The sequence below is a fragment of the Oryctolagus cuniculus genome, chromosome 17 (genome assembly GCF_051225735.1).
Source record: "Oryctolagus cuniculus isolate XC-2025 breed Fujian yellow rabbit chromosome 17, ASM5122573v1, whole genome shotgun sequence".
NCBI lineage: Eukaryota > Metazoa > Chordata > Mammalia > Lagomorpha > Leporidae > Oryctolagus > Oryctolagus cuniculus.
The window spans coordinates 18,096,125-18,119,772 of NC_142883.1; the positions used below are offsets into that span (position 1 = coordinate 18,096,125).

General features: G+C 59.8%; 4 protein-coding genes across 9 annotated transcripts in view; 2 read left to right on the forward strand and 2 right to left on the reverse strand.

Annotated features, from left to right (window-relative positions):
* EFTUD2 (elongation factor Tu GTP binding domain containing 2) overlaps window positions 1-2,186 on the reverse strand; it is a 52,125-nt gene extending 49,939 nt beyond the window's left edge. The window contains exon 1 of the mRNA XM_002719444.6: window positions 2,155-2,186. The gene's annotated coding sequence lies outside the window, so the exon portion shown is untranslated. The remainder of the gene's footprint in view (window positions 1-2,154) is intronic.
* A 283-nt stretch (window positions 2,187-2,469) lies between these two features.
* Window positions 2,470-8,350, forward strand: DNAAF19 (dynein axonemal assembly factor 19). 3 transcript variants are annotated; one of them, XM_070060577.2, is made up of 4 exons: window positions 2,470-2,605; window positions 6,317-6,468; window positions 6,757-6,889; window positions 7,759-8,344. In XM_070060577.2, exons 2-4 carry the CDS (start codon window positions 6,326-6,328, stop codon window positions 8,209-8,211), a joined length of 729 nt encoding a protein of 242 aa, XP_069916678.2. In that variant the 5' UTR covers window positions 2,470-2,605; window positions 6,317-6,325; the 3' UTR covers window positions 8,212-8,344. The 3 variants fall into 3 exon arrangements, with proteins under 3 accessions (XP_069916678.2, XP_089173049.1, XP_069916679.2); XM_089316923.1 differs by lacking the exon at window positions 7,759-8,344 and adding an exon at window positions 7,161-7,638; XM_070060578.2 differs by having other exon boundaries at window positions 2,489-2,636; window positions 7,759-8,350.
* A 929-nt stretch (window positions 8,351-9,279) lies between these two features.
* Window positions 9,280-11,038, forward strand: FAM187A (family with sequence similarity 187 member A). Its single transcript, XM_089316922.1, has one exon. The coding sequence runs from the start codon at window positions 9,424-9,426 to the stop codon at window positions 10,909-10,911; it is 1,488 nt and encodes a 495-aa protein (XP_089173048.1). The 5' UTR covers window positions 9,280-9,423; the 3' UTR covers window positions 10,912-11,038.
* A 1,107-nt stretch (window positions 11,039-12,145) lies between these two features.
* GFAP (glial fibrillary acidic protein) lies at window positions 12,146-20,254 on the reverse strand. 4 transcript variants are annotated; one of them, XM_051825787.3, is made up of 10 exons: window positions 19,777-20,254; window positions 18,857-18,917; window positions 18,553-18,648; window positions 17,820-17,981; window positions 16,751-16,876; window positions 16,338-16,558; window positions 15,816-15,859; window positions 15,407-15,529; window positions 13,552-13,637; window positions 12,828-13,003 (listed from the first exon to the last, which is right to left on the reverse strand). In XM_051825787.3, exons 1-10 carry the CDS (start codon window positions 20,235-20,237, stop codon window positions 12,962-12,964), a joined length of 1,422 nt encoding a protein of 473 aa, XP_051681747.1. In that variant the 5' UTR covers window positions 20,238-20,254; the 3' UTR covers window positions 12,828-12,961. The 4 variants fall into 4 exon arrangements, with proteins under 4 accessions (XP_051681748.1, XP_051681747.1, XP_069916680.1 ...); XM_051825788.3 differs by lacking the exon at window positions 15,407-15,529 and having other exon boundaries at window positions 12,146-13,003; XM_070060579.2 differs by lacking the exons at window positions 12,828-13,003; window positions 13,552-13,637 and adding an exon at window positions 13,835-14,046.
* Between the last annotated feature and the right edge of the window lie 3,394 nt (window positions 20,255-23,648).

Genomic DNA, 23,648 nt, shown 5'->3' on the forward strand with positions numbered 1-23,648 from the left:
GAGGATTAGCCTAGTGAGCCGCAGCGCTGACCCAGATCTCAATTTCTTATTCCCCCATGCTGCTGCAGTCTTTTGGATTTACATCACTGTTCAGCTTTTTCCTGGATGGCGGTTCACTGCACTAATTACCCTCAACAACTCCATAGTTCAGGAGCACAACACCAAGCCTCTGGAGCTGGAAGACCTAGATTCAAATCCCAAACTCATCACTAGCAACTATGTAACTTAAAAAAAAAAAAAAAAGATTTATTTATTTATTTGAAAGAGTTACAGGGACAGAAAGAAAGACAGAGGGCTCTTCCAAGTGCAGATCCACTCCCCAGATGGCCACAATGGCCAGGGCTGGGCCAAGCTGAAGCCAGGAGCCAGGAGCTTCATCCAGTCTCCCATGTGGGTAGCAGCGTCCCAAAACATCCTCTCTCTGCTGCTTTCCCCAGGGCATTAGCAGGGAGCTGGATCGGAAGTGGAGCAGCCTCCGCGAGATGAAGTGGCGTCACAGACAGCTTTGCCTGCAAAGCCACAAAGCCAGCCCATGTACGTCTTACTTCACCTCTGCACATCCATTTCCTGAACTGGAAAATGGAGTGATGAAACCTCATGCATAAAATGATTGGGGATTAGATAAAAACCCTGCAACTCCATCCAGGTCCCCCACTGAGTGGCAGGGGCCCCTGTGCCAAAACCTGCTACCTCCCAGGATGCCTTAGCGGGACACAAGCAGAGAAACCGGGACTCGAACCGCTGCACCAACATGGGATGTGGCCTTCCCAGTGTCTCAACCCACTGTGCTATAATGCCTGTCATCTATCTCTGGTCATTCTTGACTAGAAGAACCTGTGCTCATTGTGCTCCCCTCCCAAAGCCCTAGAGCACCCTGTGTAAGCAGGAACTGGATAAATGCAAATGGAATGGAATATTTGATACTGATGTTTCTTGCATTGAGCTAATACCTCAACCTCCCTCAATGCCACTTGCTGAGTGCTGATTGCAAATAAAACACATAATTGGAGAACCCAAGAAGAGGTAGTTACGGGGCTGGCGCTGTGGCACAGTGGTAAAGCCGGCACTGCCCATATGGGCACCAGGTTGAGTCCCAGCTGCTCCACTTCTGATCCAGCTCTCTGCTATGGCCTGGGAAAGCAGCGGAAGATGGACCAAGACCTTGAGCTTCTGAACCCAAGTGGGAGACCCGAAGAAACTCCTGGCTCCTGGCTTCAGATTGGTGCAGCTCCAGCCATTGTGGCCACTTGGGGAGTGAACCAGTGGATGGAAGATCTCCCTCTCTCTCGCTCTTGCTCTCTGCCTCTGCTTCTCTCTGTGTGTAACTCTTTCAAATAAATAAATAAATCTTAAAAAAAAAAAAGTGGTAGTTACGTGTACATTATTAGAGAAAATCTCATATGCATAAAGGCTCTTTTTACTTCCAAAGAGCTATCAAACTGGGCTCATTCATTCTCCCGAGACCTCCAGCCAACAAATGCAGAGAGTTCCATAGAGAGCGGTTCGTGGAACAAGTCAAGCCCAGCCCCAAGGCCACTGCACCTGCCATTCTGTCTGAAATGCTCTTGCCTGAGGTATTCGTAACTTTGCCCTCTAGCTTATCAAAGTCTCTTTTCACTAAAAAGCCCCTCATTCACGCTCTCCGACCCTCACTTTCACCGTTTTCCTATCAAGACATGAATCTACTCGTTTGCATCCTGTTCGTTCTTCCCGCTACAACTTAAGCAAGGTCTCTCGTTCACTTAGGACAGCGCCTGGCACAAAACAGGCCCTCAGCAAGCATGTGTTGAACGCACGATCGGACGACTCCAGCAACGCACAGACAGCTGAGTTGCACCAGCTGGTTACGAACCTCACCGCAGCCCCTCGCTATTTTAACTTCTGAAAAAGAATCCCAAATGAAGACAAAGAGCCTGGCAGAGAAGAGGTGATGGCGGCACTGATGAGAGAGCGAGGAGACGCGGCAGTGAAAGCTCAACCCTGCCCAGGAACGGGACTTCAGGGATGGGGCTGGGGGCTCCTTCCGGCTCCAGGCCTCAGCTCACTCATCCGCAACGGGCAGACAGCACCTCATGCCTCTTCCAGATACGATGCTCTGTAACTTCCCGCCCTGCCCAGATAACCTTCCCACGCCACGGACCCCCGTTAGCTCACCTCCTCCCTGCTCAGCGTAGAACCCCAAGTCCGCCGACGGAGACCGCGCGGCCGCCTCGCGTCACTGCAGCGCCTGCGCCCGCAGCCAAGAAGGACCCCGCAGACGCCGAGGCCGCGTTTCTGCCACGGAGGACAGCCCTGTGCCTGAGAACCGGCACTGAGGAATGCCGACCGCAGACACAGGAGCCGACCGGGTGGAGTTGTGAATCCCATACCCAAGCGTGGGCTGCTCGAAAGAGAGTGAAGCCTGAGCATACATGACTACTGGGTCAGGCACCGCCAGGACACCTAAAGGGGCTTTCGGGCAGGTCACGTGGGCAGGCCGTTGGCGCAGTTGCTAGGCAACCGCGGATGCTGGGCGTAGTGGGCTCCGAGCCGCCGTTTGGTTCCAGTACACCAGGGAGTCCCCAAGGAAAGCGAGGGGACCGAGGCGGGAACTGCGGTGGTGAAGGTCCGGGTGGCTGGGTCGGGAGGACAGACGGGTTAGTTCTACTTATTGGCTGACTGCAGGGCTCAGGGGCCGGGACTCCTGAGTTCAGCTCCTGGCCAGCCCAGTCGGTTCTGGCGTTCAACTTCGCTAGGTTTGTCCGTGTGGGTAGCTAGTTGCGGACCGCCTGCTTCCCTGCCAGGACTGCTCGGTGTCCCCAGAGAAGTCTCACAAGTACGCGGGCACTTGAAAAGCTTGTGGGAAATGGAGTTAAAAGATAAGCTTATTTCGATGCAGATATTCCAAGTCCATGCATACGATAGAGGGTGCCTCCAAAAAGTGCATGAAAATGTGTATTATGAAAAAACTATGAGGCAGGGGTTGTGGCGCAGCGAGTCAGGCCGCCGCTGCAACGCCAGCATCTCAGGTGAGGGCAGGTCCAGTGGGCACTTCGGCTCAAGCTCGCTGCTAGTGCACCTGGGAAAAGCTGAAGTGCTTGGGCTCTGCACCCACGTGGGAGGCCTGGATGCAGTTCCAGGCTCCTGATTTCGGCCTGGCCCAGCCCTGGCTGTTGCTGCGATTTGGGAAGTCAAGGACTAGATGGAGGATCTCTCTCTCTGTCTCTCCCTCTCCTTCTCTCCCTCTCCCTCTCCTTCTCTCCCTCTCCCTCTCCCTCTCCCTCTCCCTCTCCCTCTCTCCCTCTCTCCCTCTCTCCCTCTCCTTCTCTCCCTCTCCTTCTCTCCCTTTCCCTCTCTCTCTGCATTTCAAATAAATAAAACATTATTTTAAGTTGCATGGATTTCAAAATGTTTTTGCACCAAAATAAATTCATTTTTAAACAATACTTATTATCTTTAAATATTTAGTTATTTTCAATTTATTTAAATTCAAAGAGACAGAGAAAAGAGGGAGTTCTTCCATCTGCTGGTTCACTCTCCAGCAGGTTAAAGCTGCTGCTTGGGACACCCACGTCCCACATCAGAGTGCCGGGTGGAGTTCGGACAGCTGGGAGGCAGCAGATGAGGTCCAGCTACTTGGATTCCTGGCTCCCAGCTGCAGCCTGGCCTAGACCTGGTGCTGTGGGCATTTGGGAAGTGAACCAACAGGCAGAAGATCTCTCCCTCCCTCCCTCTCTCTCTCTCAAATGCTTTTAAAAAGAGACAGCAAGTTCTGCTTTTGTGTAAAGGCTTCTGTTGCAACAACTGTCTGTCGGCAGGCATTTGGGGAGCGAATGAGCAGATGAAAGATGTTGTGTGTATGCATGTGTGAGTATGTATGTGGTGTTTCCCTCTCTCTGTCACTCTTCCTTTCAAAGAAATCTTTTTAATTTTTTTAAGATTTATTTAGTTTTATTTGAAAGAGTTACACAGAAAGAGAAGGAGAGAGAGAGGGAGAGAAAGAGAGAGAGAGAGAGAGAGAAGTTTTCCATCTGCTGGTTCACTCCCCAATTGGCTGCAATGGCCAGAGCTGCATCGATCTGAAGCCAGGAGCCAGGAGCTTCCTCCAGGTCTTCCCACACAGGTGCAGGAGCCCAAGCACTTGGGCCATCTTCCACTGCTTTCCCAGGCCATAGCAGAGAGCTGGATCAGAAGAGGTGCAGCCAGGACTTGAACCGACACCTATATGGGATGCTGGCACTGGAGGTGGTGGCTTAACTAACCCACTACACCACAGCCCTGGCCCCTCCAAAGAAATCTTTTTTAAAATGAGCTCTGCTTCTATTTGAAGGCCTCTATTACAACTTGCTGTAGGGGGCCAGTGCTGTGGCACAGCAGGTAAAGCCACTGCCTGCAGTGCCAGCATCCCATATGGGTGCCAGTTTGAGTCCCAGTGGTTCCACTTCTGATCCAGCTCTCTGCTATGGCCTGGGAAAGCAGCAGAAGATGACCCATGTTCTTGGGCCCCTGCACCCATGTGGGAGACCCAGAAAAAGCTCCTGGATCCTGGCTTCGGATTGGCGCAGCTCCAGCCTTTGTGGCCATCTGGAGAGAGAAACAGTGGATGGAAGACTTCTCTCTGTCTCTACCTTTCTCTGTAGCTCTGCCTTTCAAATAAAATAAACCTGGCCAGCGCTGAGGCTCACTAGGCTAATCCTCCGCCTGTGGCACCAACACCCCAGGTTCTAGTCCCAGTTGGAGCGCCGGATTCTGTCCCGGTTGCTCCTCTTCCCAGTCCAGCTCTCTGCTGTGTCCCGGGAGTGCAGTGGAGGATGGCCCAGGTGCTTGGTCACTGCACCCGCATGGGAGACCAGGAGAAGCACCTGGTTCCTGGCTTTGGATCGGCACAGCGCCGGCTGTAGCAGCCATTTGTGGGGTGAACCAACAGAAGGAAGACCTTTCTCTCTCTCTCTCACTGTCTAATTCTGCCTGTCAAAAAAAATAAATAAATAAAAATTTAAAAAAATTAATAAGATGCCTGAACATTCATCTTTATAAAAATATTTGTACAGGCCAAGAACAAAATTAAGGCTACAAACTTGGGGCTGCTGTTGTGGCGCAGCAGGGTAAGTGACCACGTATAATGCTGGCGTCCCATACGGGCGCCAAATCAGGTAGCTCCACTTCCACTCCAGCTCCCTGCTAATGTGTCTGGGAAAGCAGCGGAAGATGCCCAGGTGCTTGAGTCCCTGCCATCCCTGTTGGAGACCACAATTACATTTCTGGCTCCTGGTTTTGGCCTGGCCCAGCCCTGTCTGTTGCAATCATCTAGGGAGTGAACTAGTGGAAGGAAGATCTCTCCTCTCCCTTTCTCCCTACCCATCACGCAACTCTGCCTTTCAAATAAATAAATTTTTTTTAAAAAGACTAGGCTCCAAACTGAAAGAACTCTATTTTCTTTATTTTTTTAAAAAGTGGGTTTTGAGTATTTTTTAAAGATTTATTTATGTATTTGAAAGAGTTACAGAGAGAAGGAGAGGCAGAGAGAGAGAGGTCTTCCATCCACTGGTTCACTCCCTAATTGGCTGCAATGGCCAGAGCTGTGTCAATCAGAAGCCAGAAGCCAGGAGCCAGGAGATTCTTCCGGGTCTCCCACATGGGTGCAGGGGCCCAAGCACTTGGGCCATCTTCTACTGGTTTCCCAGGCCATAGCAGAGAGCTTGATCGGAAGTGGAACAGCCAGGACTCGAACCAGCACCCATTTGGGATGCCAGCACTGCAGGCAGCAGCTTCACCCAATACACCACAGTGCCAGCCCCTCTTTATTTTTAAAAAAGATTTATTTATTTATTTGAAATGCAGAGTTACACAGAGAAAGAGGTAGAGTCAGAGAAATCTTCCATCCACTGGTTCACTCCCCAAATGGTCACAGTGGCTGGGACTGTGCCAGGCTGAAGCCAGGAGCTTCTTCTGAGTCTCCCATGTGGGTGCAGGGGCCCAAGGACTTGGGTCATCTTCTGCTGCTTTCCGAGGCCCATTAGCAGGAAGCTGCATCAGAAGTGGAGCAGCCTGGACTCAAACTGATGCCCACATGGGATGTCAGTGTCACAGGCGGTGGCTTCACCCACTAGGCCACAGCGCCGGCCCCAGGACTCTGTTTTCAATGACACGTCTGTGTAAGTCCTCACTTACACAACTCGGCTCCTCTCTGGAGAGAACTAGACTTTCGTAGCGTGCCCCAAGGTGAGTGACACGCTCTCCAGGGTGCTCTTGGGTGTGTCTGTGTTCCAGCAGAGATTCCCGAGGTGCCCTCTGTCCCCAGACGCACCCTCGACGTGCACACCCTTTGCTCTTCCAGGCGCGGGCCATGGACAGGAATGACGCCATCGACTTCAAGGCTTTGGAGAAGGAGCTGCAGGCAGCGCTCGCGGCTGATGAGAAGTACAAGCGGGAGAACGCGGCCAAGCTGCGGGCAGTGGAGCAGAGGGTGCCTTCCTACGAGCAGTTCAGGTCGGGCCTGCTGTGACGGTGGGGCTCTGGCAGGAGGCCACGCCATCGTCCCACTCCCTCAGCCCTGGCTCCTTGCTCCCCTAACTTGTGCGATCGTGTGTGAGTTCTCTGATTCTCTGAGCGTGGTGTCTGCCGCAGGAGCAGCGCTCGGAACCGGGCGGCCCGGTCCGTTGTTGTCGGCACAGTGGGTTGGGTCTGCAGTGGGTTTGGCCTCCGTCACGAAGACCTTGGCTGCCTCACACCCGCCGAATGTGAACGTCCGCCCCACGGTCTCTCCTTTGCCCACAGGGCTATTGTCCTCGCGTCACATCTGAGGCCGCTGGAGCGGAAGGACAAGACGGGAGGAAAGAGAAGCGTGCCCTGGAACTGTCACTCCGGCCAGGGAAAGGCTTCCCATGACGTGACCCCCGAAGCCCCCCAGGTGGGCCAATCCCACTTCCGTAGCCTCCAGTCCCTGAAGGAAAGCCATCAGCAGTTGGAGAGGCTGAGCTGAGCTGGGTAGAACTGACCCCATTCCCAGATCAGCTTTGGCTCGCTCTTTCTCTGGGTAGGGGGCACAGACGCGGGGTCAGGACCCACTCAAATCCTTGACACTTGTTTTGAGTTGCTTTCCTCCTTCCCCCCGCCCTTCGGAGTGAAGGCTGACTGCCTCTCGAAGACCAGAGCTGTGAGTCTGTGTTGTTCATCCGCAGGAAGACCCTGGCACAAATGAGACTCTCAGATCACAGCCTGGATTCCTTGGGGCCCTCCTTCCCTGCCCCACCCCCAGTTCTGTCATCTGAAAAATGAGGCCCGGCCGGCGCCATGGCTCAATAGGCTAATCCTCCACCTTGCAGCTCCGGCACACCGGGTTCTAGTCCCAGTCAGGGCGCCGGATTCTGTCCTGGTTGCCCCTCTTCCAGGCCAGCTCTCTGCTGTGGCCCGGGAGTGCAGTAGAGGATGGCCCAAGTCCTTGGGCCCTGCACCCCATGGGAGACCAGGATAAGTACCTGGCTCCTGCCATCGGATCAGCGCAGTGCGCCAGCTGCAGCGCGCCGGCCACGGCGGCCATTGGAGGGTGAACCAACGACAAAGGAAGACCTTTCTCTCTGTCTCTCTCTCTCACTGTCCACTCTGCCTGTCAAAAAAAAAATTAATAAATTAAATAAATTAAAAAAAAAAAAAGAAAAATGAGGCCCGCGGGAAACTCAGCCTTCCCAGAGCTCAGAGAGCAGTGCCAGCGTTAAGATGAAACCCACGGGCTCCCCTCACCTCACAGCTCTGAGCTCCCCCTTCCCTCCTGTGACCCAGGAGGAAGCTGCCGTCCAGCCCACGACCTCAGCAGAGTTCTACCGCAACTGGCGTCGCCACCTGCGGAACGGACCAGAGCGCTACCAGGCCCTGCTGCAGCTCGGGGGCCCAGAGCTGGGCCACCTGTTCCAGGTGGATGTGGGATTTGGGCTTCTAGGGGAGTTTCTGGTGGCCCTGGCGGATCAGGTGAGGCCGGCAGACCGTGCAGCAGTGCTGGGGATCCTGCACAGCCTGGCCAGCACGGGACGCTTCCCCTTGAACCTGAGCCTGTTGAGCGCCGCAGAGCGAGAGAGCTGCAGACGCTTGTTCCAGAATCTGCAGGCCATGGGCACGCCTAGAGCCGTGAAGGAGGGGCTCAGGCAGGAGGAGCAGGGCCTGGAGCCGTCTGCGGGGCTGCAGGTGGAGGAGGAGCTCCTGCAGCACCTGCGAGGGCTGTACAGGGTGGACGGGTAGGACCAGCTCCCCTCAGAGGCCTCCGAGGGCCGTGCGGGGTGGACGGGTAGGACCAGCTCCCCTCAGAGGCCTCTGATGGCCGTACAGGGTGGACGGGTAGGACCAGCTCCCCTCAGACGCCTCCTAGGGCCATGCAGGGTGGACGGGTAGGACCAGCTCCCCTCAGAGGCCTCCGAGGGCCGTGCGGGGTGGACGGTTAGGACCAGCTCCCCTCAGAGGCCCCCGAGGGCTGTATGGGGTGGACGGGTAGGACCAGCTCCCCTCAGACGCCTCCTAGGGCCGTGCGGGGTGGACGGGTAGGACCAGCTCCCCTCAGAGGCCTCTGATGGCCGTACAGGGTGGACGGGTAGGACCAGCTCCCCTCAGACGCCTCCTAGGGCCATGCAGGGTGGACGGGTAGGACCAGCTCCCCTCAGAGGCCTCCGAGGGCCGTGCGGGGTGGACGGTTAGGACCAGCTCCCCTCAGAGGCCTCTGAGGGCCGTGCGGGGTGGACGGGTAGGACCAGCTCCCCTCAGAGGCCCCCACGGTCTCTGGAGGCACTCGGGGGTGTTGCCTTCGGGTCTCTACAGGACTGCCACGAGAAAGCCACACCTGCCCACCTTCTCAATGTGGAGTTTTTAGAGCAAAAGCAGGAACTGAGCCTCCCCCTCCTCTCTAGCCGCTCCAGCCATGGGACAGTCAGGGGCCCAGGAAGTTGAAAGCAGTTTTGCTTCCCAGACTTGTACCAAGTCTCTAGCCTACAGGCCCTAAACAATAAGTACATGTCCAGCCAAACGCTGGGCGCGCCAGTTACAGCCTCCGCTCAGAGGAAGGAAAAGCGAACTTCATCGTCTCTCGGGGAGGTAGGCACGGACTTCCACAGTACGAGCCTGCTTACAGCCCAGATCCAGTGAGTGCGCACTGACCCAACCATGATCAGATGCTCTCGTGTTCCCCTAGGGACCAAGGCCTGGGAGGGGGCCTGGGCAAGCCCCAGGCCATCAGCACAGGTCTGGCCAGCCTCCCTGGTGGGGGGAGGTGGGATCCCTCGGTGTCCCCGACTGAGAGCAGGGAAGACTTTTCCACGAGGCAGCCATGCAGAGCCTGGAGCAGGGAGGCTGAAGGGAAGGCCCTGCCCGGGGGGCCTGGGCCCCTCTCATTCCGGCCACCCTGGACCCATTCTTGGGCGAGTGCCAGGGTTCTAGAAAGGGGAGTGAGGGCCGGGTTCTAGAATGGCTTTCCCTGGAGCTCACGCCTGGAACATTGGAAGGGCATCTTGTACACAGCTGGGAATAAACCGCCTTGCTTCTGGCTGCTTCCTCTCTAGCCTCCTCCTCCTCTTCCAGCCGCTGACTCCTTCTCTCCTACAGAGAACTTTGGGCAGAGATTTTGTTTTCCTGGAAGCCACGCGGGCCTTCAGTGCCTTGGCTTTGCCGTGCCCCGCGGTGCCCCGCCAGCCCCTGCCTCCCGCAGGCATGAGCCTGGCCCCGGCCACGCTGCTCCTGTGGGCGTGGGGGCGCCTCCAGGCCTTTGAGATCGTGGAGAAGGAGAATATTTTTCAGAAGACGCCCTGCCCGGCTTTCCTGATGTTTGACAACGCCGCCTACCTGGCGGACATGAGCTTCGAGCTCCCTTGCCACTGCAAGCCGGAGGAGGTGCTGGCTGTGGTCTGGTACTACCAGAAGCGCCTAGGGAGCAGCCACACCACGGTGCTGACCGACTTCGACGGGCGCGTGCTGACGGAGGCGGCCCACGTGCGCACGGGCAGCGACGTGCTGCAGCGCTTCAGCATCCGCATGTTCAGCCTGCTGGTGTTCCGGGCGCAGCCGCAGGACTCGGGCCTGTACTTCTGCGGCACCCGCAAGGGGGACTACTTCTACGCCTACGACGTGGACATCCAGAGCAGCGAGGACATGGTGGCCACCTTCCAGGACAAGGGCGAGGAGCCCCTCGCGGACGAGTTCCGCGGCAGCCTCCGCGTCTTCACCACCTTCTGGGAGTGGACGCCATGCGACCGCTGCGGGGTGCGCGGCGAGCAGTGGCGCATCGGCCTCTGCTACCTGCAGAGCCCGGGCCTGTCCCCGCGCTACCGCAAGTCGGTGCCGGACGTGGTGTCCTGCGGCTCGCGGGCCGTGCCGCGGAAGCTGCGCGCCGCAGCCAGGGACCACACACCCGAGGTGCTGGTCCGGAGCTGTCAGGAGCCCTGCACGATGCGGAAGACGATCCGCGGCGGGGTGCTGGCCATCTACAACTACGTGTCCAAGCTGGGCAGCCGGCCCTGGGTGCCCCAGGTGCCCATTCAGTTCCACCAGCAGAGACTGGGCCACGGGCTCGTCATCTCCTGCCCCGGGGCCCGGCCTGAGCACGCGGTGGCCTGGGACAAGGACAACCAGCGCCTCTACCGCACGGAGTACCTGAAGGGCGCCAACAGGTCCATGAGGGTGTTCATCGACCACGGCAGCCACCTGCACATCCGCTTCACCCAGCTGAGTGACCGCGGCATCTACTACTGCTGGCGGCAGGGCGAGCGGGTCGCCGGCTTCCGGCTGGGCGTGACGACCCGCGGGCGCTCCCCGGCCTCGCTGTCCGACCCGGAGACGCGCGCCGCGGTGGAACTCACCCTGATAGGCTACGTGCTCATCACGCTGCTGTTCGTCAGCATCCACCTCTGCCGCTGCTGCTGCTACTTACTCCGCTGTTGTCCCAGCTTCTCCCCCTAGGCGCCCCGCCCTGAAGACCGGCTGTGCTTCCATGTGCTTGTTAAATGATACCGGGAGCTCCTGGGCAGGCACTGTGGGGCTGAGATGTGTGTGTATGTGTGTGTGTGTGTGTGGTGTGGCCAGGCCAGATCTGTAGGTTACTGGGCAGGTCTGGGGCCTGGTCTGGGACGGGAGATGGGGGCAGCCAGAGGGCACAGGTGTTTGGACTCCGCTCTCAGGCCAGGGCAGGCAGAAGGGTGCTGATGTGCCCAGGGGGCCTGGTCAGTGCGGGATGGCATGAGAGGTGCCGGAGCTTCCTGCTGTGGGGGACTGTCCAGTGGCTGTGGGTTGGGCTGGGCGATGCAAGGGGAGGAAGCGAGAGAACAGGGGAGGGAGATAATTTGTGTCCCTTTTAGGCTTCCTGGCTGGCCCTCGTCTGGGGTGGGCAGGCAGAAGGAGCGGGTTTGGGGAAGCACGCAAAACCTCGGACAAGGGAAAGAGGCGAGGCTAGCACAGCGGGTGGAGCAGGTCTGGCCTGGGACTGGCAGCTCCGTGGGGGAGGGGCTCCAGGGTGATCTGGGGGAAGAAGCCAGCCGGGCCCGCCCTCTGGTGCACAGATTGGAGTCCACTCTGGGCAAGGCCGCAGAACTTATCTTTATTTTTCCCTCAGTGACTAAAGGCAGCGGCAGCAGTGGCAGTGGCAGGAAGTGGGGGAGGGGACACCAAGTCTTGGGAAAGGGGAGGGGCCCCACCTCTGCTTCCCTCTGGCCTTAGAAGGGAGAGGAGGACCCTGGGGTGGGCCCTCAGCCCTCCCACCTGACTGTGGGCACAGATGCCCACCACATGCCCGCCGGTCTCCCCCAGGAAAACAGAGCAGGTGCTCTGGGGCGGGCGTCCAGGCTGTAGGAACACAGCCGGATGTCTTCACCGTGCTGTGCCGCAGTCTCCCCAGTTACAAAACAGGGAGCTGCCGGCTACACTTTGTGTGTGAGAGGGACTGCAGGGGTCCTTGGCGTAGGGAAAAGTGGGTGCTGTTACGGGGAGGGGGTGGCTTCAGAGGCCAGGCTGGACAGGGATTATGTAGCAAGGAAGGGGTCTCAGGACTGGGACAGCGTTGTGCCCTGCCCCTGCGGACAGCAGCCCCCCTCTCTCCTCCTCCACCGTCTTCCCGAAGATGTCACTTCCTTGATTTCCACAACACAGATGCCCAGTGTAGCTGGTCAGCCACACCCACCCCGCTCTAATGTCTAGCATTGCCCCGACCACCGCCTCTACCCTCTCTCCTAGCACCCCCCTCCAGCCTGTATGGGGTGGGGGGGTCCTCATGGGTTTGACCTCTCTGCACTCATGCCTAGGGGCCAGGCAGCCCCTCTGCTCCCTCCTAGTACCCCTTCCCTCTCCACTTCACTGTAGATCCCCCAAGTGCTGCGCACCAAGCTCCCACCTGCCCACAGCCCGGCTCCCTGGAGGGCAGCCCAGTGGGGCCGAGACTTGTGAGTCATCATGCAGGAGGGCCCATCTGGGATCCGGGAGGCCAGCACTATGGCCCGGAGACTACCCCAGGTGGCGGGACAGCTCTGCCCACTCTCAGACTGATGAGCGTCAATGTAGAAGAACAAGGAGCCTCTGGCCAGGGCCACCTTGCCTGTGGGGGCTTTCCCACCTCAGGTCTCTTTCCCTCCAGCAACCTAAGGGAACCCAACGGCACGGAGGGCCTCCGGCTCCAGCAACAGTTGTCATAACAACAGGGATCTAGGATGTGTTCTGTTAGGTCCTCTGCCCTCCCCAACTTCTCTCCTTTCTCCTTATTCTAACCCGGGCTGCTGGCCATGCCCCTCCAGACTGCCCCTTAGGAGGGAGGGCCCTGTTAGTTGGAATCGCTGGTGCGGGGTGGGTGCCATCTGGCTGAGCTACTGCTGATGGAGCCTAGGGCAGCAGGCTGATGTAGGGATGGAGCAGGGAGCACAGGCAGCCAGGCTGGGTGGGCTTGCAGGTCCGGGGGACTGAGCTAAGCGAGGAGGGGCAGCTCTCTTGTGCCTGCTGTGGGGCAGGGCCACCAATGGGCCACGCCTCACATCACATCCTTGTGCTCCTGCTTGGACTCCTTAATGACCTGCAGGGCACAGGGAAGATGCACAGTGCAACAGTTAGGAGCCCACCCAGCCTCACAGACCCCCGGCTCAGGGCTGTGGCCTTGGGCCAGACCCCAAGCTTCCTGGGTCTTCTCTTGATAGTGACTTCAGCGGCCACACCTGGCACCTGGTGAGCTGTTGTGACTGGGGAGGGCGTGTGCCATAGCCCCCAGCCCCATTCCTCCGCAGCCACCTTTGACCAAGCTGGATGGGAAAGCCCTCCCTCTCCCCACTGTCCTGGCTACAGTTGTGAGTGACACCTGCCAACTTTAAATTCTCTCTCTCCACCCACAGGCCTGGCACTGGGGGTGCCGGGGTCTGAGGGTGAGAGAGGGAGACAGCTAGAGCTAAGACCCCATCGGGTGGCCCGGGTGCTCAGCAGGTGCCCAGGCCTCCCAGAGCGGCCCTTGGAGGGGCTGGGGAAAGGGAACTACATTCAGGCCCCTCCCTTCCTCAGCTCCCGGGGGGCTCCTTGGCATTGTGGGGACCCGGTAGGTGTCGGTCTATGGCAGCCAACATCGCTGCTCACCTCGCCGTCCCGCATCTCCACGGTCTTCACCACGATGTTCCTTTTGAGGTGGCCTTCTGACACAGACTTGGTGTCCAGGCTGGTCTCTACAAGTGGGAGGCAAGGAGACCTCCCGTGGGCTCCCAGAGCACGGCGCCACGTCTCCCGCTCCCACCCTGCCCATCGCACACCCTGATCATGAGTGGAAGAGCCTCAGCAGCCAGCCAGGGAGAACCGAGGCACTCCCAGAGGGGCCAGGACCCCCGATGCCTACGGCGCTGGGCAGGCCCTGGCAGGGGTGTCTAGTCCTGTCCTGGCTTCAGCCCTTCACCAGCCCTTGCCTGGCACCTGGCTGCGCCGAGGAAGGAACACACGCGGGGCGGAATCGGCGACCAGAGCTCAAGTCCCAGCTCAGCCACTCGCAGGTACCCGCTGCACGCAAGTCAGTTGACCTCTCCAGCCTCAGTTTCCTCTTCTGCAAAGTGGGGACGATAGTGCCTGCTTCTCCAGGTGGGACTGAGGAGCCGATGGACTAAAATGATGTGTGGTGGGGATGAAGCCACCGCTTTCCACGCCAGCTTCCCTATCAGAGCACCAGCCTGAGTGCTGGCTGCCCTGCTGCGGGTCCTGCTCCCTGCCAGTGCACCTGGGGGAGCAGTGATGCATGGCCCAAGCCCCCCAGGCTCCTGCCCGTGCATGGGGGACACCTGGATGGAGCTCCTGGCTCCCAGCGTGCATCTGGCCATTGTGGCCATTTGGGGAGTGAACCCGCAAATGGGAGATCTCTCCGTTTCTTCCTCTCTCTCTCTCTCATTCTGCCTTTCAAATCTTTAAATAAAATGGATGCTAGAGATGTGATGCATGTTAGTGCTCAGTGTATGGGTCCCTTTCTTGTCCCCCTTGTCCCTTCCCTACTTCTCTTTGCCACTTGTCTGGGCCCTGGCACTTGGCAGGCACTGGCAGTAGGCCCTCTGCCTGTTGGCCCGAGCGCAGCCTGGCACAGGTGTCTCTCATATTCCTTTTTTTTTTTTTTTTTTTTTTGACAGGCAGAGTGGACAGTGAGAGAGACAGAGAAAAAGGTCTTCCTTTTTGCCGTTGGTTCACCCTCCAATGGCCGCTGCAGCTGGCACATCGCACTGATCCGAAGCCAGGAGCCAGGTGCTTCTCCTGGTCTCCCATGCAGGTGCAGGGCCCAAGGACTTGGGCCATCCTCCACTGCACTCCTGGGCCATAGCAGAGAGCTGGCCTGGAAGAGGGGCAACCGGGACAGAGTCCGGCGCCCCGACCGGGACTAGAACCCGGTGTGCCGGCGCCGCAAGGCGAAGGATTAGCCTAGTGAGCCGCGGCGCCGGCTCTCATATTCCTAAACATGCCAGCCCTGAGGAAGAGGGCTGCTTTTTCCTCTCAGCCAAGAATCATTTGAAGGCCACATACAAGTAAAAGGCAATTGAGTCCCCTGCTCCCCTGCCCCCCGCCCCCACAGAGAACATGTCACACTCAGTCATTTTAAAACCAAGAGCAGGAGAAGCCTTATTCCCAACAAGAACAGCAGCCCTGTGGGCCAAACAGAGCTGAGCAGGAGAGCCTCAGGGCCAGACGAGCCAAGCAGAAGGCCCGGCCACCAGGCACAGCAGACTCAGGGCGCTTCCGGGGAAGAGAGGTGCGGCAAGGGCTGCCATCTGCTCAGAGGCCCCAGAGCATCTCAGCCTTGACATTGACCAACTCATTTACTCCCCCCACCACCGAGGGGGGAGATGACCCTGTGCCCTGCCCCTCTAGGACGAGCATGGGAGGAGGAGGGAGTGGGAAAATGGGTTTGGTGAGGCTTCCTCCCATCCAGCTGAGCAGGGCAGTTCGGGAGAGGCAGGCAGCTAACCGAGCGCCGGCGGGGCTCCGTTTACAATCTGCTGGTGAGCCTGTATTGGGACAACTTGTACTGTGAGGCTTTTGAGATGTCTGGTGACCTTGTGACTTTCCCCTTCTTTGCTGCTTTTGCCCCCTGCAGTGACAAGCAGTTAAAGAAAACAAACACACAAACACTCAGAAGGGCAGAGCATGCGTGTCCAGGACTTGCAGACGGGGCAGAGGTTGAATTCTGCAGTGGAGGGGGTGGGACGCAGGGCGGGCGCAAGCCCCGGCTGGAAACGCCTGGGTGAATCCTGAAGTCCCCCAAGGACAGCCCCAGCCACTGTGTCCTAGTGGTCAGTGCCAGGCCAGAGCAGCCCACAGGCCTGGGGGAGGGAGTGGAGAGCCAGCCCCTCCCCACAGGGCCAGGCTCCACTGACCTCGGATCTGCAGGTTGGAGAAGGTCTGCACGGGTATGGTGATGCTGAAAGAGAGCAGAGGGACTGGGTGACCCGGCTGGTCCTCGGCCACGGCCGTCACGACGACCCCGAGGCCTCGATCCAAGCCAGCAAAGTCTGACTCCGCTTCTTAGCTTTCCCCAGCAGCCAAAGCGGTCTTTTCAACTCCAAAAGTCTGCGGTGGGCTTGGGCGTGATCTGCCAGAATGGAGGCTTGGAAGACCGCAGCGGGGAGGGCAGGGTGCAGAGAGGTCCGCAGAGGCAGAAGAAATCAGTCCCGGCTTTGCCGGGTGGGTGGCAGACGAGCCCACCGGTCCTGGGCCCACCCATCCATACATCCATCCCTCCATTCATCAGACGTTCACGGCGTGTCAGGCAGGCCCTGGGCCGGGCACTGGGGTGGGAGAGGGCTGGGCGGGAGGCGGAAGAAGACTCCGCCCTAGGGGAGCAACGTGGTCCCTTTGGAGGGAGACCCCGCCGGGCCGTGCTCGCGCTCGGGGCTCACCGGTTCTCTTCGCCCTCCAGCAGCTTCCTGTAGGTGGCGATCTCGATGTCCAGGGCCAGCTTCACGTTGAGCAGGTCCTGGTACTCTTGCAGGTGGCGGGCCATCTCGTCCTTGAGGCTCCGCCCCTCCTCCTCCAGCCGGGCCAGCGCCTCCTGGTAGCCCGCCGCCTCCCGCGCGTGGCGCTCCTCCTGCTCGCGCATCTGCCTCTCCAGGGACTCGTTCTGCGGGATGGAGGCGGCGGGTCCCACGGAGCCCCCGACCGACTCCCCGAGGCTCCGCCATCAGCCCCGCCTTCAGCCCTGGTCCCCGCCCCTGGCCCGGTCCTAGAACCTCCTGGAGTTGGCCGGTCCAGTCCGCTCCGCCGCCCCACCAGCCTCCCCTCGCAGGCCCCCGGCCGGCCCGCCAGCGCTCACCGTGCCGCGCAGGGACTCCAGGTCGCAGGTCAGGGCCTGCAGCTGGCGCCTGTAGTCGTTCGCCTCGTGCTTGGTCTGGCGGAGCAGCTCCGCGTTGCGGGCAGCGGCATCGGTCAGGTCTGCAAACTGCATGGGGAGACGCCCTTGGCTGAGCGGCAGACCACAGCCGTGCCTGGTGGCCAGCTGCGTGGGCCCATGGGCAGGTCCCTCCCAGGGCACGGACCCTGGCTGGGGTTACTCTCAGCGACTGTGATCGGTGGACAGGGGGCAGGGTGGCCTCTGTGCACCTCTGCGCCTAGCACAGTGCTGGCTCAGCGAATGGGACACTGCCCCAGAACCCAGAATCTTCTGCTCTGGCAAGTGCACCTGCAGGACTGAACCCCAGTCCTTGTGCAGACAGAGGGACCTGGCAGGCAGAGGGCTGGGTTCTGGTAGCCTTTCTCCCCATGCAACCGGGCAGCGGGGCCTCCCAGCTCCCTCGGGCCTTGACTCTGCTCAGACCATGGCTGGCTTCTGCTACTCCCAGTCCCCAGTCCGGTGCCCAGGTCAGCATCTCTGGGCCCTGCTCTCTGCTTTCTCCTCCAGGCCTCTACACTACACAGGCCCCGCCATCCACTCATCCATGGTCTGCTTGTCCCGAATGCCCCAATGCCACTTCGCCATGACATCTCTCCCGGGTCCCACACTGCCTCGAAACACTGCGCTGTGGTCTCTGTGGGGTCATATTTGGGTCCACATCCCATCTCCCCGCCAGGCTCCTCTGTGTACCCCAGGAGGCTCCTGGCATTGCGGTGAATGCTCAGGAACTCGGGACACTGGCAGGAGAATGCAGCTCCTGAGTGGCCTGGCATGCCCCAATGTTGGCTGACAGTAGTAACAGCAGCAATAATAACGTGAGTACTTTTGGAGTAATTGTGCCCGTGTCACCCTAGGCAAGTTATCTCGCTTCTCTGATGAAGGCCAGTCACCCAGAGGGCACATCCACCCAGATTCCTCTACCCTCCTTGCTTCATTCTCTTGAACAGAACAAGGAGGGCTGCCTGGAGGAGGCAAGCCGGCTTCCGGCTACCTTGGAGCGGTACCACTCCTCGGCCTCGTGCATGTTGCTGGACGCCACTGCCTCGTACTGCGTGCGGATCTCTCTCAGGGCTGCTGTGAGGTCGGGCTTGGCCACATCCAGCTCCACGTGCACCTGCTGTTGGGCCAGCTGCTCCTGGAGTTCCCGCACCTCCTGGCCAGGGGGAGAGAAGGGGTCCCCGGCTCAGCGCCCGGGCTGCGGCTGGGGTTCTGCACAGCATCGCACCCGCTTCTGCCTGTCTCTCAGCCGTGGGTGTTGGCCAGGGGAAACCGGGCAGCCCTTGTGGGAGGAGGTGGCCCAGCTGAGGCTAGGGATGTCCCTGAGGGTCGCCAGGTCCCCTGGGGCCAAGGATTCTGATGCGCGGCTCTGAGGTCAGCGTGCAGAGGGATTTTTTTTTTCTTTAAATACATGATGGCTCTCATTCTCCCGGAGACAGAGGCAGAGGGACTGACCGTGTGACCCTGGCATGTTCTTTAGCCCCTTGGGTCCCACTGTGCTCGGTGAAAAGTAGATGGTTCTGGAAGGGCCCTGTGTCGTGGGGCTGTGCGGGCCTGTTCTCAGAAAGGGAGTGCGGCCGTGTACAGAGGCTGGCGTCGAGCGCTCTCTCGCGCTTACTCCTGCTTTTTTACAACTGCTTCCCTCCTCCTCTGTCTGTCTCCCAGCCGCAGGCCCATGTTGGACCCCTCCCACCGCCCGTCCTCACTCCCCCGCCGCCCGTCCTCACCTCCTCGTGGACCTTCCTCAGGAACTGGATCTCCTCCTCCAGGGACTCAATCTTCCTCTCCAGATCCAGGCGGGCCAGGGTGGCTTCATCCGCCTCCTGGAGAGTGGAGGGGGCAAAGGGCCACTCTGACCCCAGACTCCTCTTCCCTATTGCCCGGCTTTGCCTCGCCCCTCCTCCTGGGATGGGGGAACAGCACATGGTTCTGGGGGCTGGGCTGGGCTGGGGGCTGTGTTTTGGATGGGCTGCCCCGCCCCTCCCCTCCCCCTCTGATGCCCCTCCCCTCGCCTCCCCTCCCCCCTCTGACCTGTCTGTAGGTGGTCAGGTTGTTTTCAGCCTCCATCCTCAGCTCAGTCTCATCCTGGAGCCTGGGGTGGGGGTGGGGGAGACAATTCCTGGGTCCAGGCTCTTCAGAGGACTCTTGGACCCCTGCCCCAACCTCCCTGGGGTGACTGGCTCAGAGACACCCCTCCCAGCCCCAGAGTGACAGGAGGAGGAAGGGCCACCCACGGCCTTTGCAGAGGCCTTGGCCCGGAGGGTGAGCAGCCAAGGGCTTTGGCTTTAACTCATTACTCAAGTGCCTTGCCAGGGTCGCTGCACCTGCTCCTGCTCACACAGGCGCGTCCACGAGCGTCTACCTGCTCCGCATGGGCAAACACATGCATCGCCCTGCCCTCGAGGGCACACCTGCCCTGCTGGCTCAGCAAGGCCCGTGCCCCTGGCCCTGGGGTTTCCTCCGAGCCCGGGGAACTGCCTTTGCAAATGGGTTTTCTGATGCTCTCTGCTTCCCAGCTGCGGGGGGGGGGGGGGGGGGGCAGAGCAACTCCACTGGGGTCACTAGCCCGGGCCAGGGCAGTCACCTGTGCTTGGCACCTAGGCCTGCCCACTCTTTCCTGTCCCCCAGACCCAATCCTCCGCAGGGACCCCAGCTTCTCTTCCAGTTCCTTCTTTAGAGAGACCCCCCCCCCGGGGGGGGTTAGAATAGATGAGCTCCACAACTGTGGTCCCAAGGCCCAGTGAAGGAACCACACAGTCCGGGCCCCTGGCTGCTGGCTCGGCTTCCCCAGTGGGGAGGTGCTGAGGGTCCCTGAGACCCTCCCATCGGGCTGGAGAGCAAAGGGAGGGGAATTGAGGGAGCAGTGGGGCAGAGCCCCATTGTCCTGGACTCTGCAGGCAGCAGCCGTTCCCTCCCCGCCTGCGGGCCCGGTCCCTGTGCCCAGTCCTCACTTCTGCCTCAGGGTGCCCAGGTCCTGCGCCAGATTGTCCCTCTCCACCTCCAGCCGGGTGCTGCTGGCCGTGAGCTGGTCGAGCCGCAGCCGCAGCTCCCGCAGCTCAGCCTGGTAGACGTCGGCCAGCTTGGTGGGCTCCTTGGCCCGCAGCTGGTTGAGCTCGGCGGCCAGCGCCTTGTTTTGCTGCTCCAGGAAGCGAACCTTCTCGATGTAGCTGGCAAAGCGGTCATTGAGCTCCATCATCTCGGCTCGCTCACTGGCCCGGGTCTCCTTGAAGCCGGCATTGAGTGCGCCGGCCAGCGAGAAGTCCACCCGGGCCGGGAGTGGAACAGATGTTCGGGCCAGGGAGAGGCGGGCGCCGGGCCCCAGGCGGCGCCCGGGCGCTGAGCCCCCCAGCACCATCTCGGCAGAGGAGGTGTAAGAGCGGCGAGCAACAGAGGCGATGCGTCTCCGCTCCATCCTGGCCCAGCTCTGCCGACTCCTGGGCTGCAGGCTTTATGGAGCCTTGGCTGGAGGGGCAACGCCCCCTGGCATAGCCTGAGAGGGTGGGGCTGGGCTGCAGCCCAGCCATGGGATGCGCTCCTCTCTCCCCACCGAGGGTGAGGGCGCTGCTTCCTGGCCGGGGCTGTGCTGCCTGGGCCTGAAGCCCTGACTTCTGAGCGGGGAGACCCTTTCTCTGGGAAGGTGGGTTAGGAAGGGGCAGGACCTGCTTTCCAGAGCTCTGAGCGCTCACCCAGGCCTCCATCCTAGAGGGCCTGCCTTAAATTTAATGAAGCACAGACGGGCCGTGCAGGCCAGGAAAAGCCCCAGCCCCAGCACGCACCTGGCATCCCCCATCTGAACACGGCCACCCCATGGTCCAGCCTTCTCCCTCTTCCTGGGATCGGCCTGCAGGCTTGGCCCCCCCCACCCCCGGCTCTTTGTCTGCAGTGTCTCATGGAGCAGGGGACGAGCGAGGGAGTGAGGGAGTGTGGCGGGCTGGCTGGGGCAGATGGGCAGCCCCTTTCCCGCGGTCTCGCCCGCCTCCCCTGGCCTCCCAGACAGCTCTACAAAGCAGTTACGAATGAGCTGGCTGGCCCGTGGGAAGCTCTGTTTCTGTTTCCCTGGCGGCCCTCACTCTCCCACTCGAGATTAATCTCCTTTGCGTTCCGAAGCTTCAGGCAGAGAAGACGGAAAAGGCATCCCAGGCTGGGTGGCTCTGGGGACCCAGAAGCCACTGGGGCATGCAGGGGGGCAAGGGGCTGGGGCCAGGACCCCGCTGTCCTTGAGCTTCAGGTCCATTCACCCCTCCACTCTGCTCGCACAGGGCCGGAGCCCGCCAGGCCCCTCGTCGTCTGTGTCCTGGGACTTCTGGGAAGCAGACTCCCCCCTGCAGCCTCCCCGCCACCCCTGCCCCTCTGGCCCGTCTTCCGGGCACTTGCTGAACAGAGCCTTGTTCTCTGGCGCCGGGGAGGGCGCTGCACGGCAAGGGCGGCCCCCAGGGGGCTGTGCTGCTTTTATCCCACGATGCCAGGCTGTCAGGCCGGGGCGGGGGGGGGGTGCAGCACAGCCCCTTCTCAATGCACTTCTCGGAAAGCATCTGCGGGGACTTGGGGTGCAGCGGGGTGCAGGCCGGGTGCCCGCCCTGACCATTGTGTCTGTGCCAAGGTGAGTCACTCAGCGGGCAGGGAGGAAAGGCCCCACTTGCAGAAAAGCCTGGCTGCCCCCCCACCCCCGCAGCCCTCAGCACCAACTCAGTCCCAGGCCCCTCCCTCCCAACACACAGGGACGTGTGACACGTGGCAGGCTGCTGCTGAGGTCCCCCTGTGTGTCCCAGAGCAAAGCTGTCCCACATCTGACCCCGGGCCCTGAGCAGTGACCGGAGGAGCGGGATCTTAAGGAGGGGACATGCAGTGACCTTGGAGCCTGCTGGGGGATGGACAGGGGACCTGAAGGGCAGAGCCAGTCCAGGGAGCAGCCCTGGTCCCCGTGCTCATCCCTACGCCTGGGTGCCCTTCCAGACCACGCACATGCTTCCCTCTTGTTCAAGTAACGACTGAACACGGATGAGGCACAGAAAGGATTTGGCGGCAAAGCTTGGTGGACTCTGCACGGGACACCAGTGTGTGTCAGCCGCCACCCTGGGCCCCTGTCCTGGGCTCGGGCCCATCCTCCACCCCACGCTCAGCCCCAAGCTATCTCAAGGTGTCTACGAAGAAGCAGACAGACTTGCTTGTGGTGCTTTTCCAGACTTTCATTATATTTTTGTTACATAGTCACTGTAGGAAAAATTCAGAAAATACAGATAAGCAATACAAAAAAAATTAATTGGCCATAATTTTACCACCTGGAGATAAACACGACCAGATATTTTTCTCTCTGCACGTAGAAACTCATGCTTTTCAAAGTGACTGCATGCTGTACAAATGGTTTTGTGATTTGCTTTTTTCACTGCACAATATGTTGTGAACATCTTTCCATATCAATAAATATTTATCTACATCATCATTTTAACAGCTGCATGGTTTTCCACTGTATGCGCTCATTTACCAACCCCTATTTTTGGGTACTTATGTCCTCTCTGCTTCTCTGTCCCAAGCCACACTCTGATGCACATCTGTCCCAGGCAGACGCAGCCGGCAGAGAGGGGCAGGCCCTCTGCCCTCCCAACCCCCACCCGGCCCTCATCTTCCCAGCCCGGCTCAGGCTCTGTTCTCTGGGCCACCTCCTCTCCTGCTTTCCCAGCCAAAAGGGCCCCAGCGTCTGAAATCTCAGACTAAACTCTAGGCTGACATCTAGAATACATGGCAGCAGGCTGCCAGCCATGGAGAGAGGTGCCTGGACATCCCTCCGCAGAGCCTACAGCCAAGCCGTGGCCCGCTCAGGCCGAGGTGGGAAGATGATGACCTCCCCATGTCCCTCTCCTGCATCAGAATCTTGCAGATGACCTCCTGTCTGTACAGCAAAAGCCCAAATGCCTCCCAGGACAGACTGACCCCACATCTGCCTTCAAGCCACACCCCGGGTGCCTCGTGGTTTCCAAAGATGCCAGCCTGGGGTCAGGTGGCCGTCCTGCCACTTTACTGCAGCCACTGGCTCTGTCTATATCCTCCCACCCCTTGCCCAGTGCCTGGCACAGCCTGGCGGTCAGCAAGCTGGGAGGGATGAAGAGAACAGGAGCCTCTGGCTGACCCCTAGGTGACTTCCCTGAGGAAGGGAACTGGGCCCTGTGGCCACTAGATGGCAGTGCTCGGCTGCCCAGGTCTGAGCGAGAATCACAGCTGCAGTTCAGAGGCAGGGAGAAGGTGGGTCCCACAGCTGCAGGAGGGTTTGCTAGAGCCCACATCCTATCACCCAGAGGGATCACCCCTTTCTTCTAGACTTGCCTCTGACTGCCATGGCCATGCCCTCTATGGGAGAGAGCGAGCCTTGGCCTCTCGGCAGTTGTGTGAAGGCTTACATGACTGCAGGTAGCTTCTCTCGGTCTGCATATCTACATCTGTCAAGTGGGGACACGATGCCTACCTCCAAGGCGATTCTGAGGATAGAATCAGCGCATGTTGCACACAGCAGGTGTCTGGCAAGTTGGGGGGCTCTCATTTAAACACTCAGCGAGTGATTTGCTTATTGGCAGGTGGCGTGTTAGTGCATCTCTGATGATGCTGGCCCCATGGCAGGAGTGGTAACAGGGTCTCCCGGGGGGTGTCCTGTCCTACCGACTCACTGGTGTGTGTGCAAGTTGCCCTCCCACAGGCACACACAGGCAGTTAGTAACCTGGCAGTGTGGACAGGACAAAGGGGCTGCAGCCAGTGAAGAAGGGTGGGAGTCGGCACCATCTGCCCCCAGGAAACAGGCTGTTGTGACTTCAGGCCTCCCAGGGGACACGTGCA

Bases quoted from the DNA above. Each gene is read 5' to 3' on its own strand.
- GFAP (XM_070060579.2), bottom strand. From the start codon at position 20,237: ATGGAGCGGAGACGCATCGCCTCTGTTGCTCGCCGCTCTTACACCTCC. The intron at 18,649-18,856 runs GTCAGAGGGGGG...TCCACTCTCCAG, and splicing joins ACCTGACCACCTACAGACAG to GAGGCGGATGAAGCCACCCT. The intron at 15,530-15,815 runs GTCAGTGGAGCC...TTGTCACTGCAG, and splicing joins CTCCAACCTGCAGATCCGAG to GGGGCAAAAGCAGCAAAGAA.
- DNAAF19 (XM_070060577.2), top strand. From the start codon at position 6,326: ATGGACAGGAATGACGCCATCGACTTCAAGGCTTTGGAGAAGGAGCTG. The intron at 6,469-6,756 runs GTCGGGCCTGCT...CTTTGCCCACAG, and splicing joins CCTTCCTACGAGCAGTTCAG to GGCTATTGTCCTCGCGTCAC. The intron at 6,890-7,758 runs GTGGGCCAATCC...CCTGTGACCCAG, and splicing joins TGACCCCCGAAGCCCCCCAG to GAGGAAGCTGCCGTCCAGCC.
- FAM187A (XM_089316922.1), top strand. From the start codon at position 9,424: ATGGCTTTCCCTGGAGCTCACGCCTGGAACATTGGAAGGGCATCTTGT.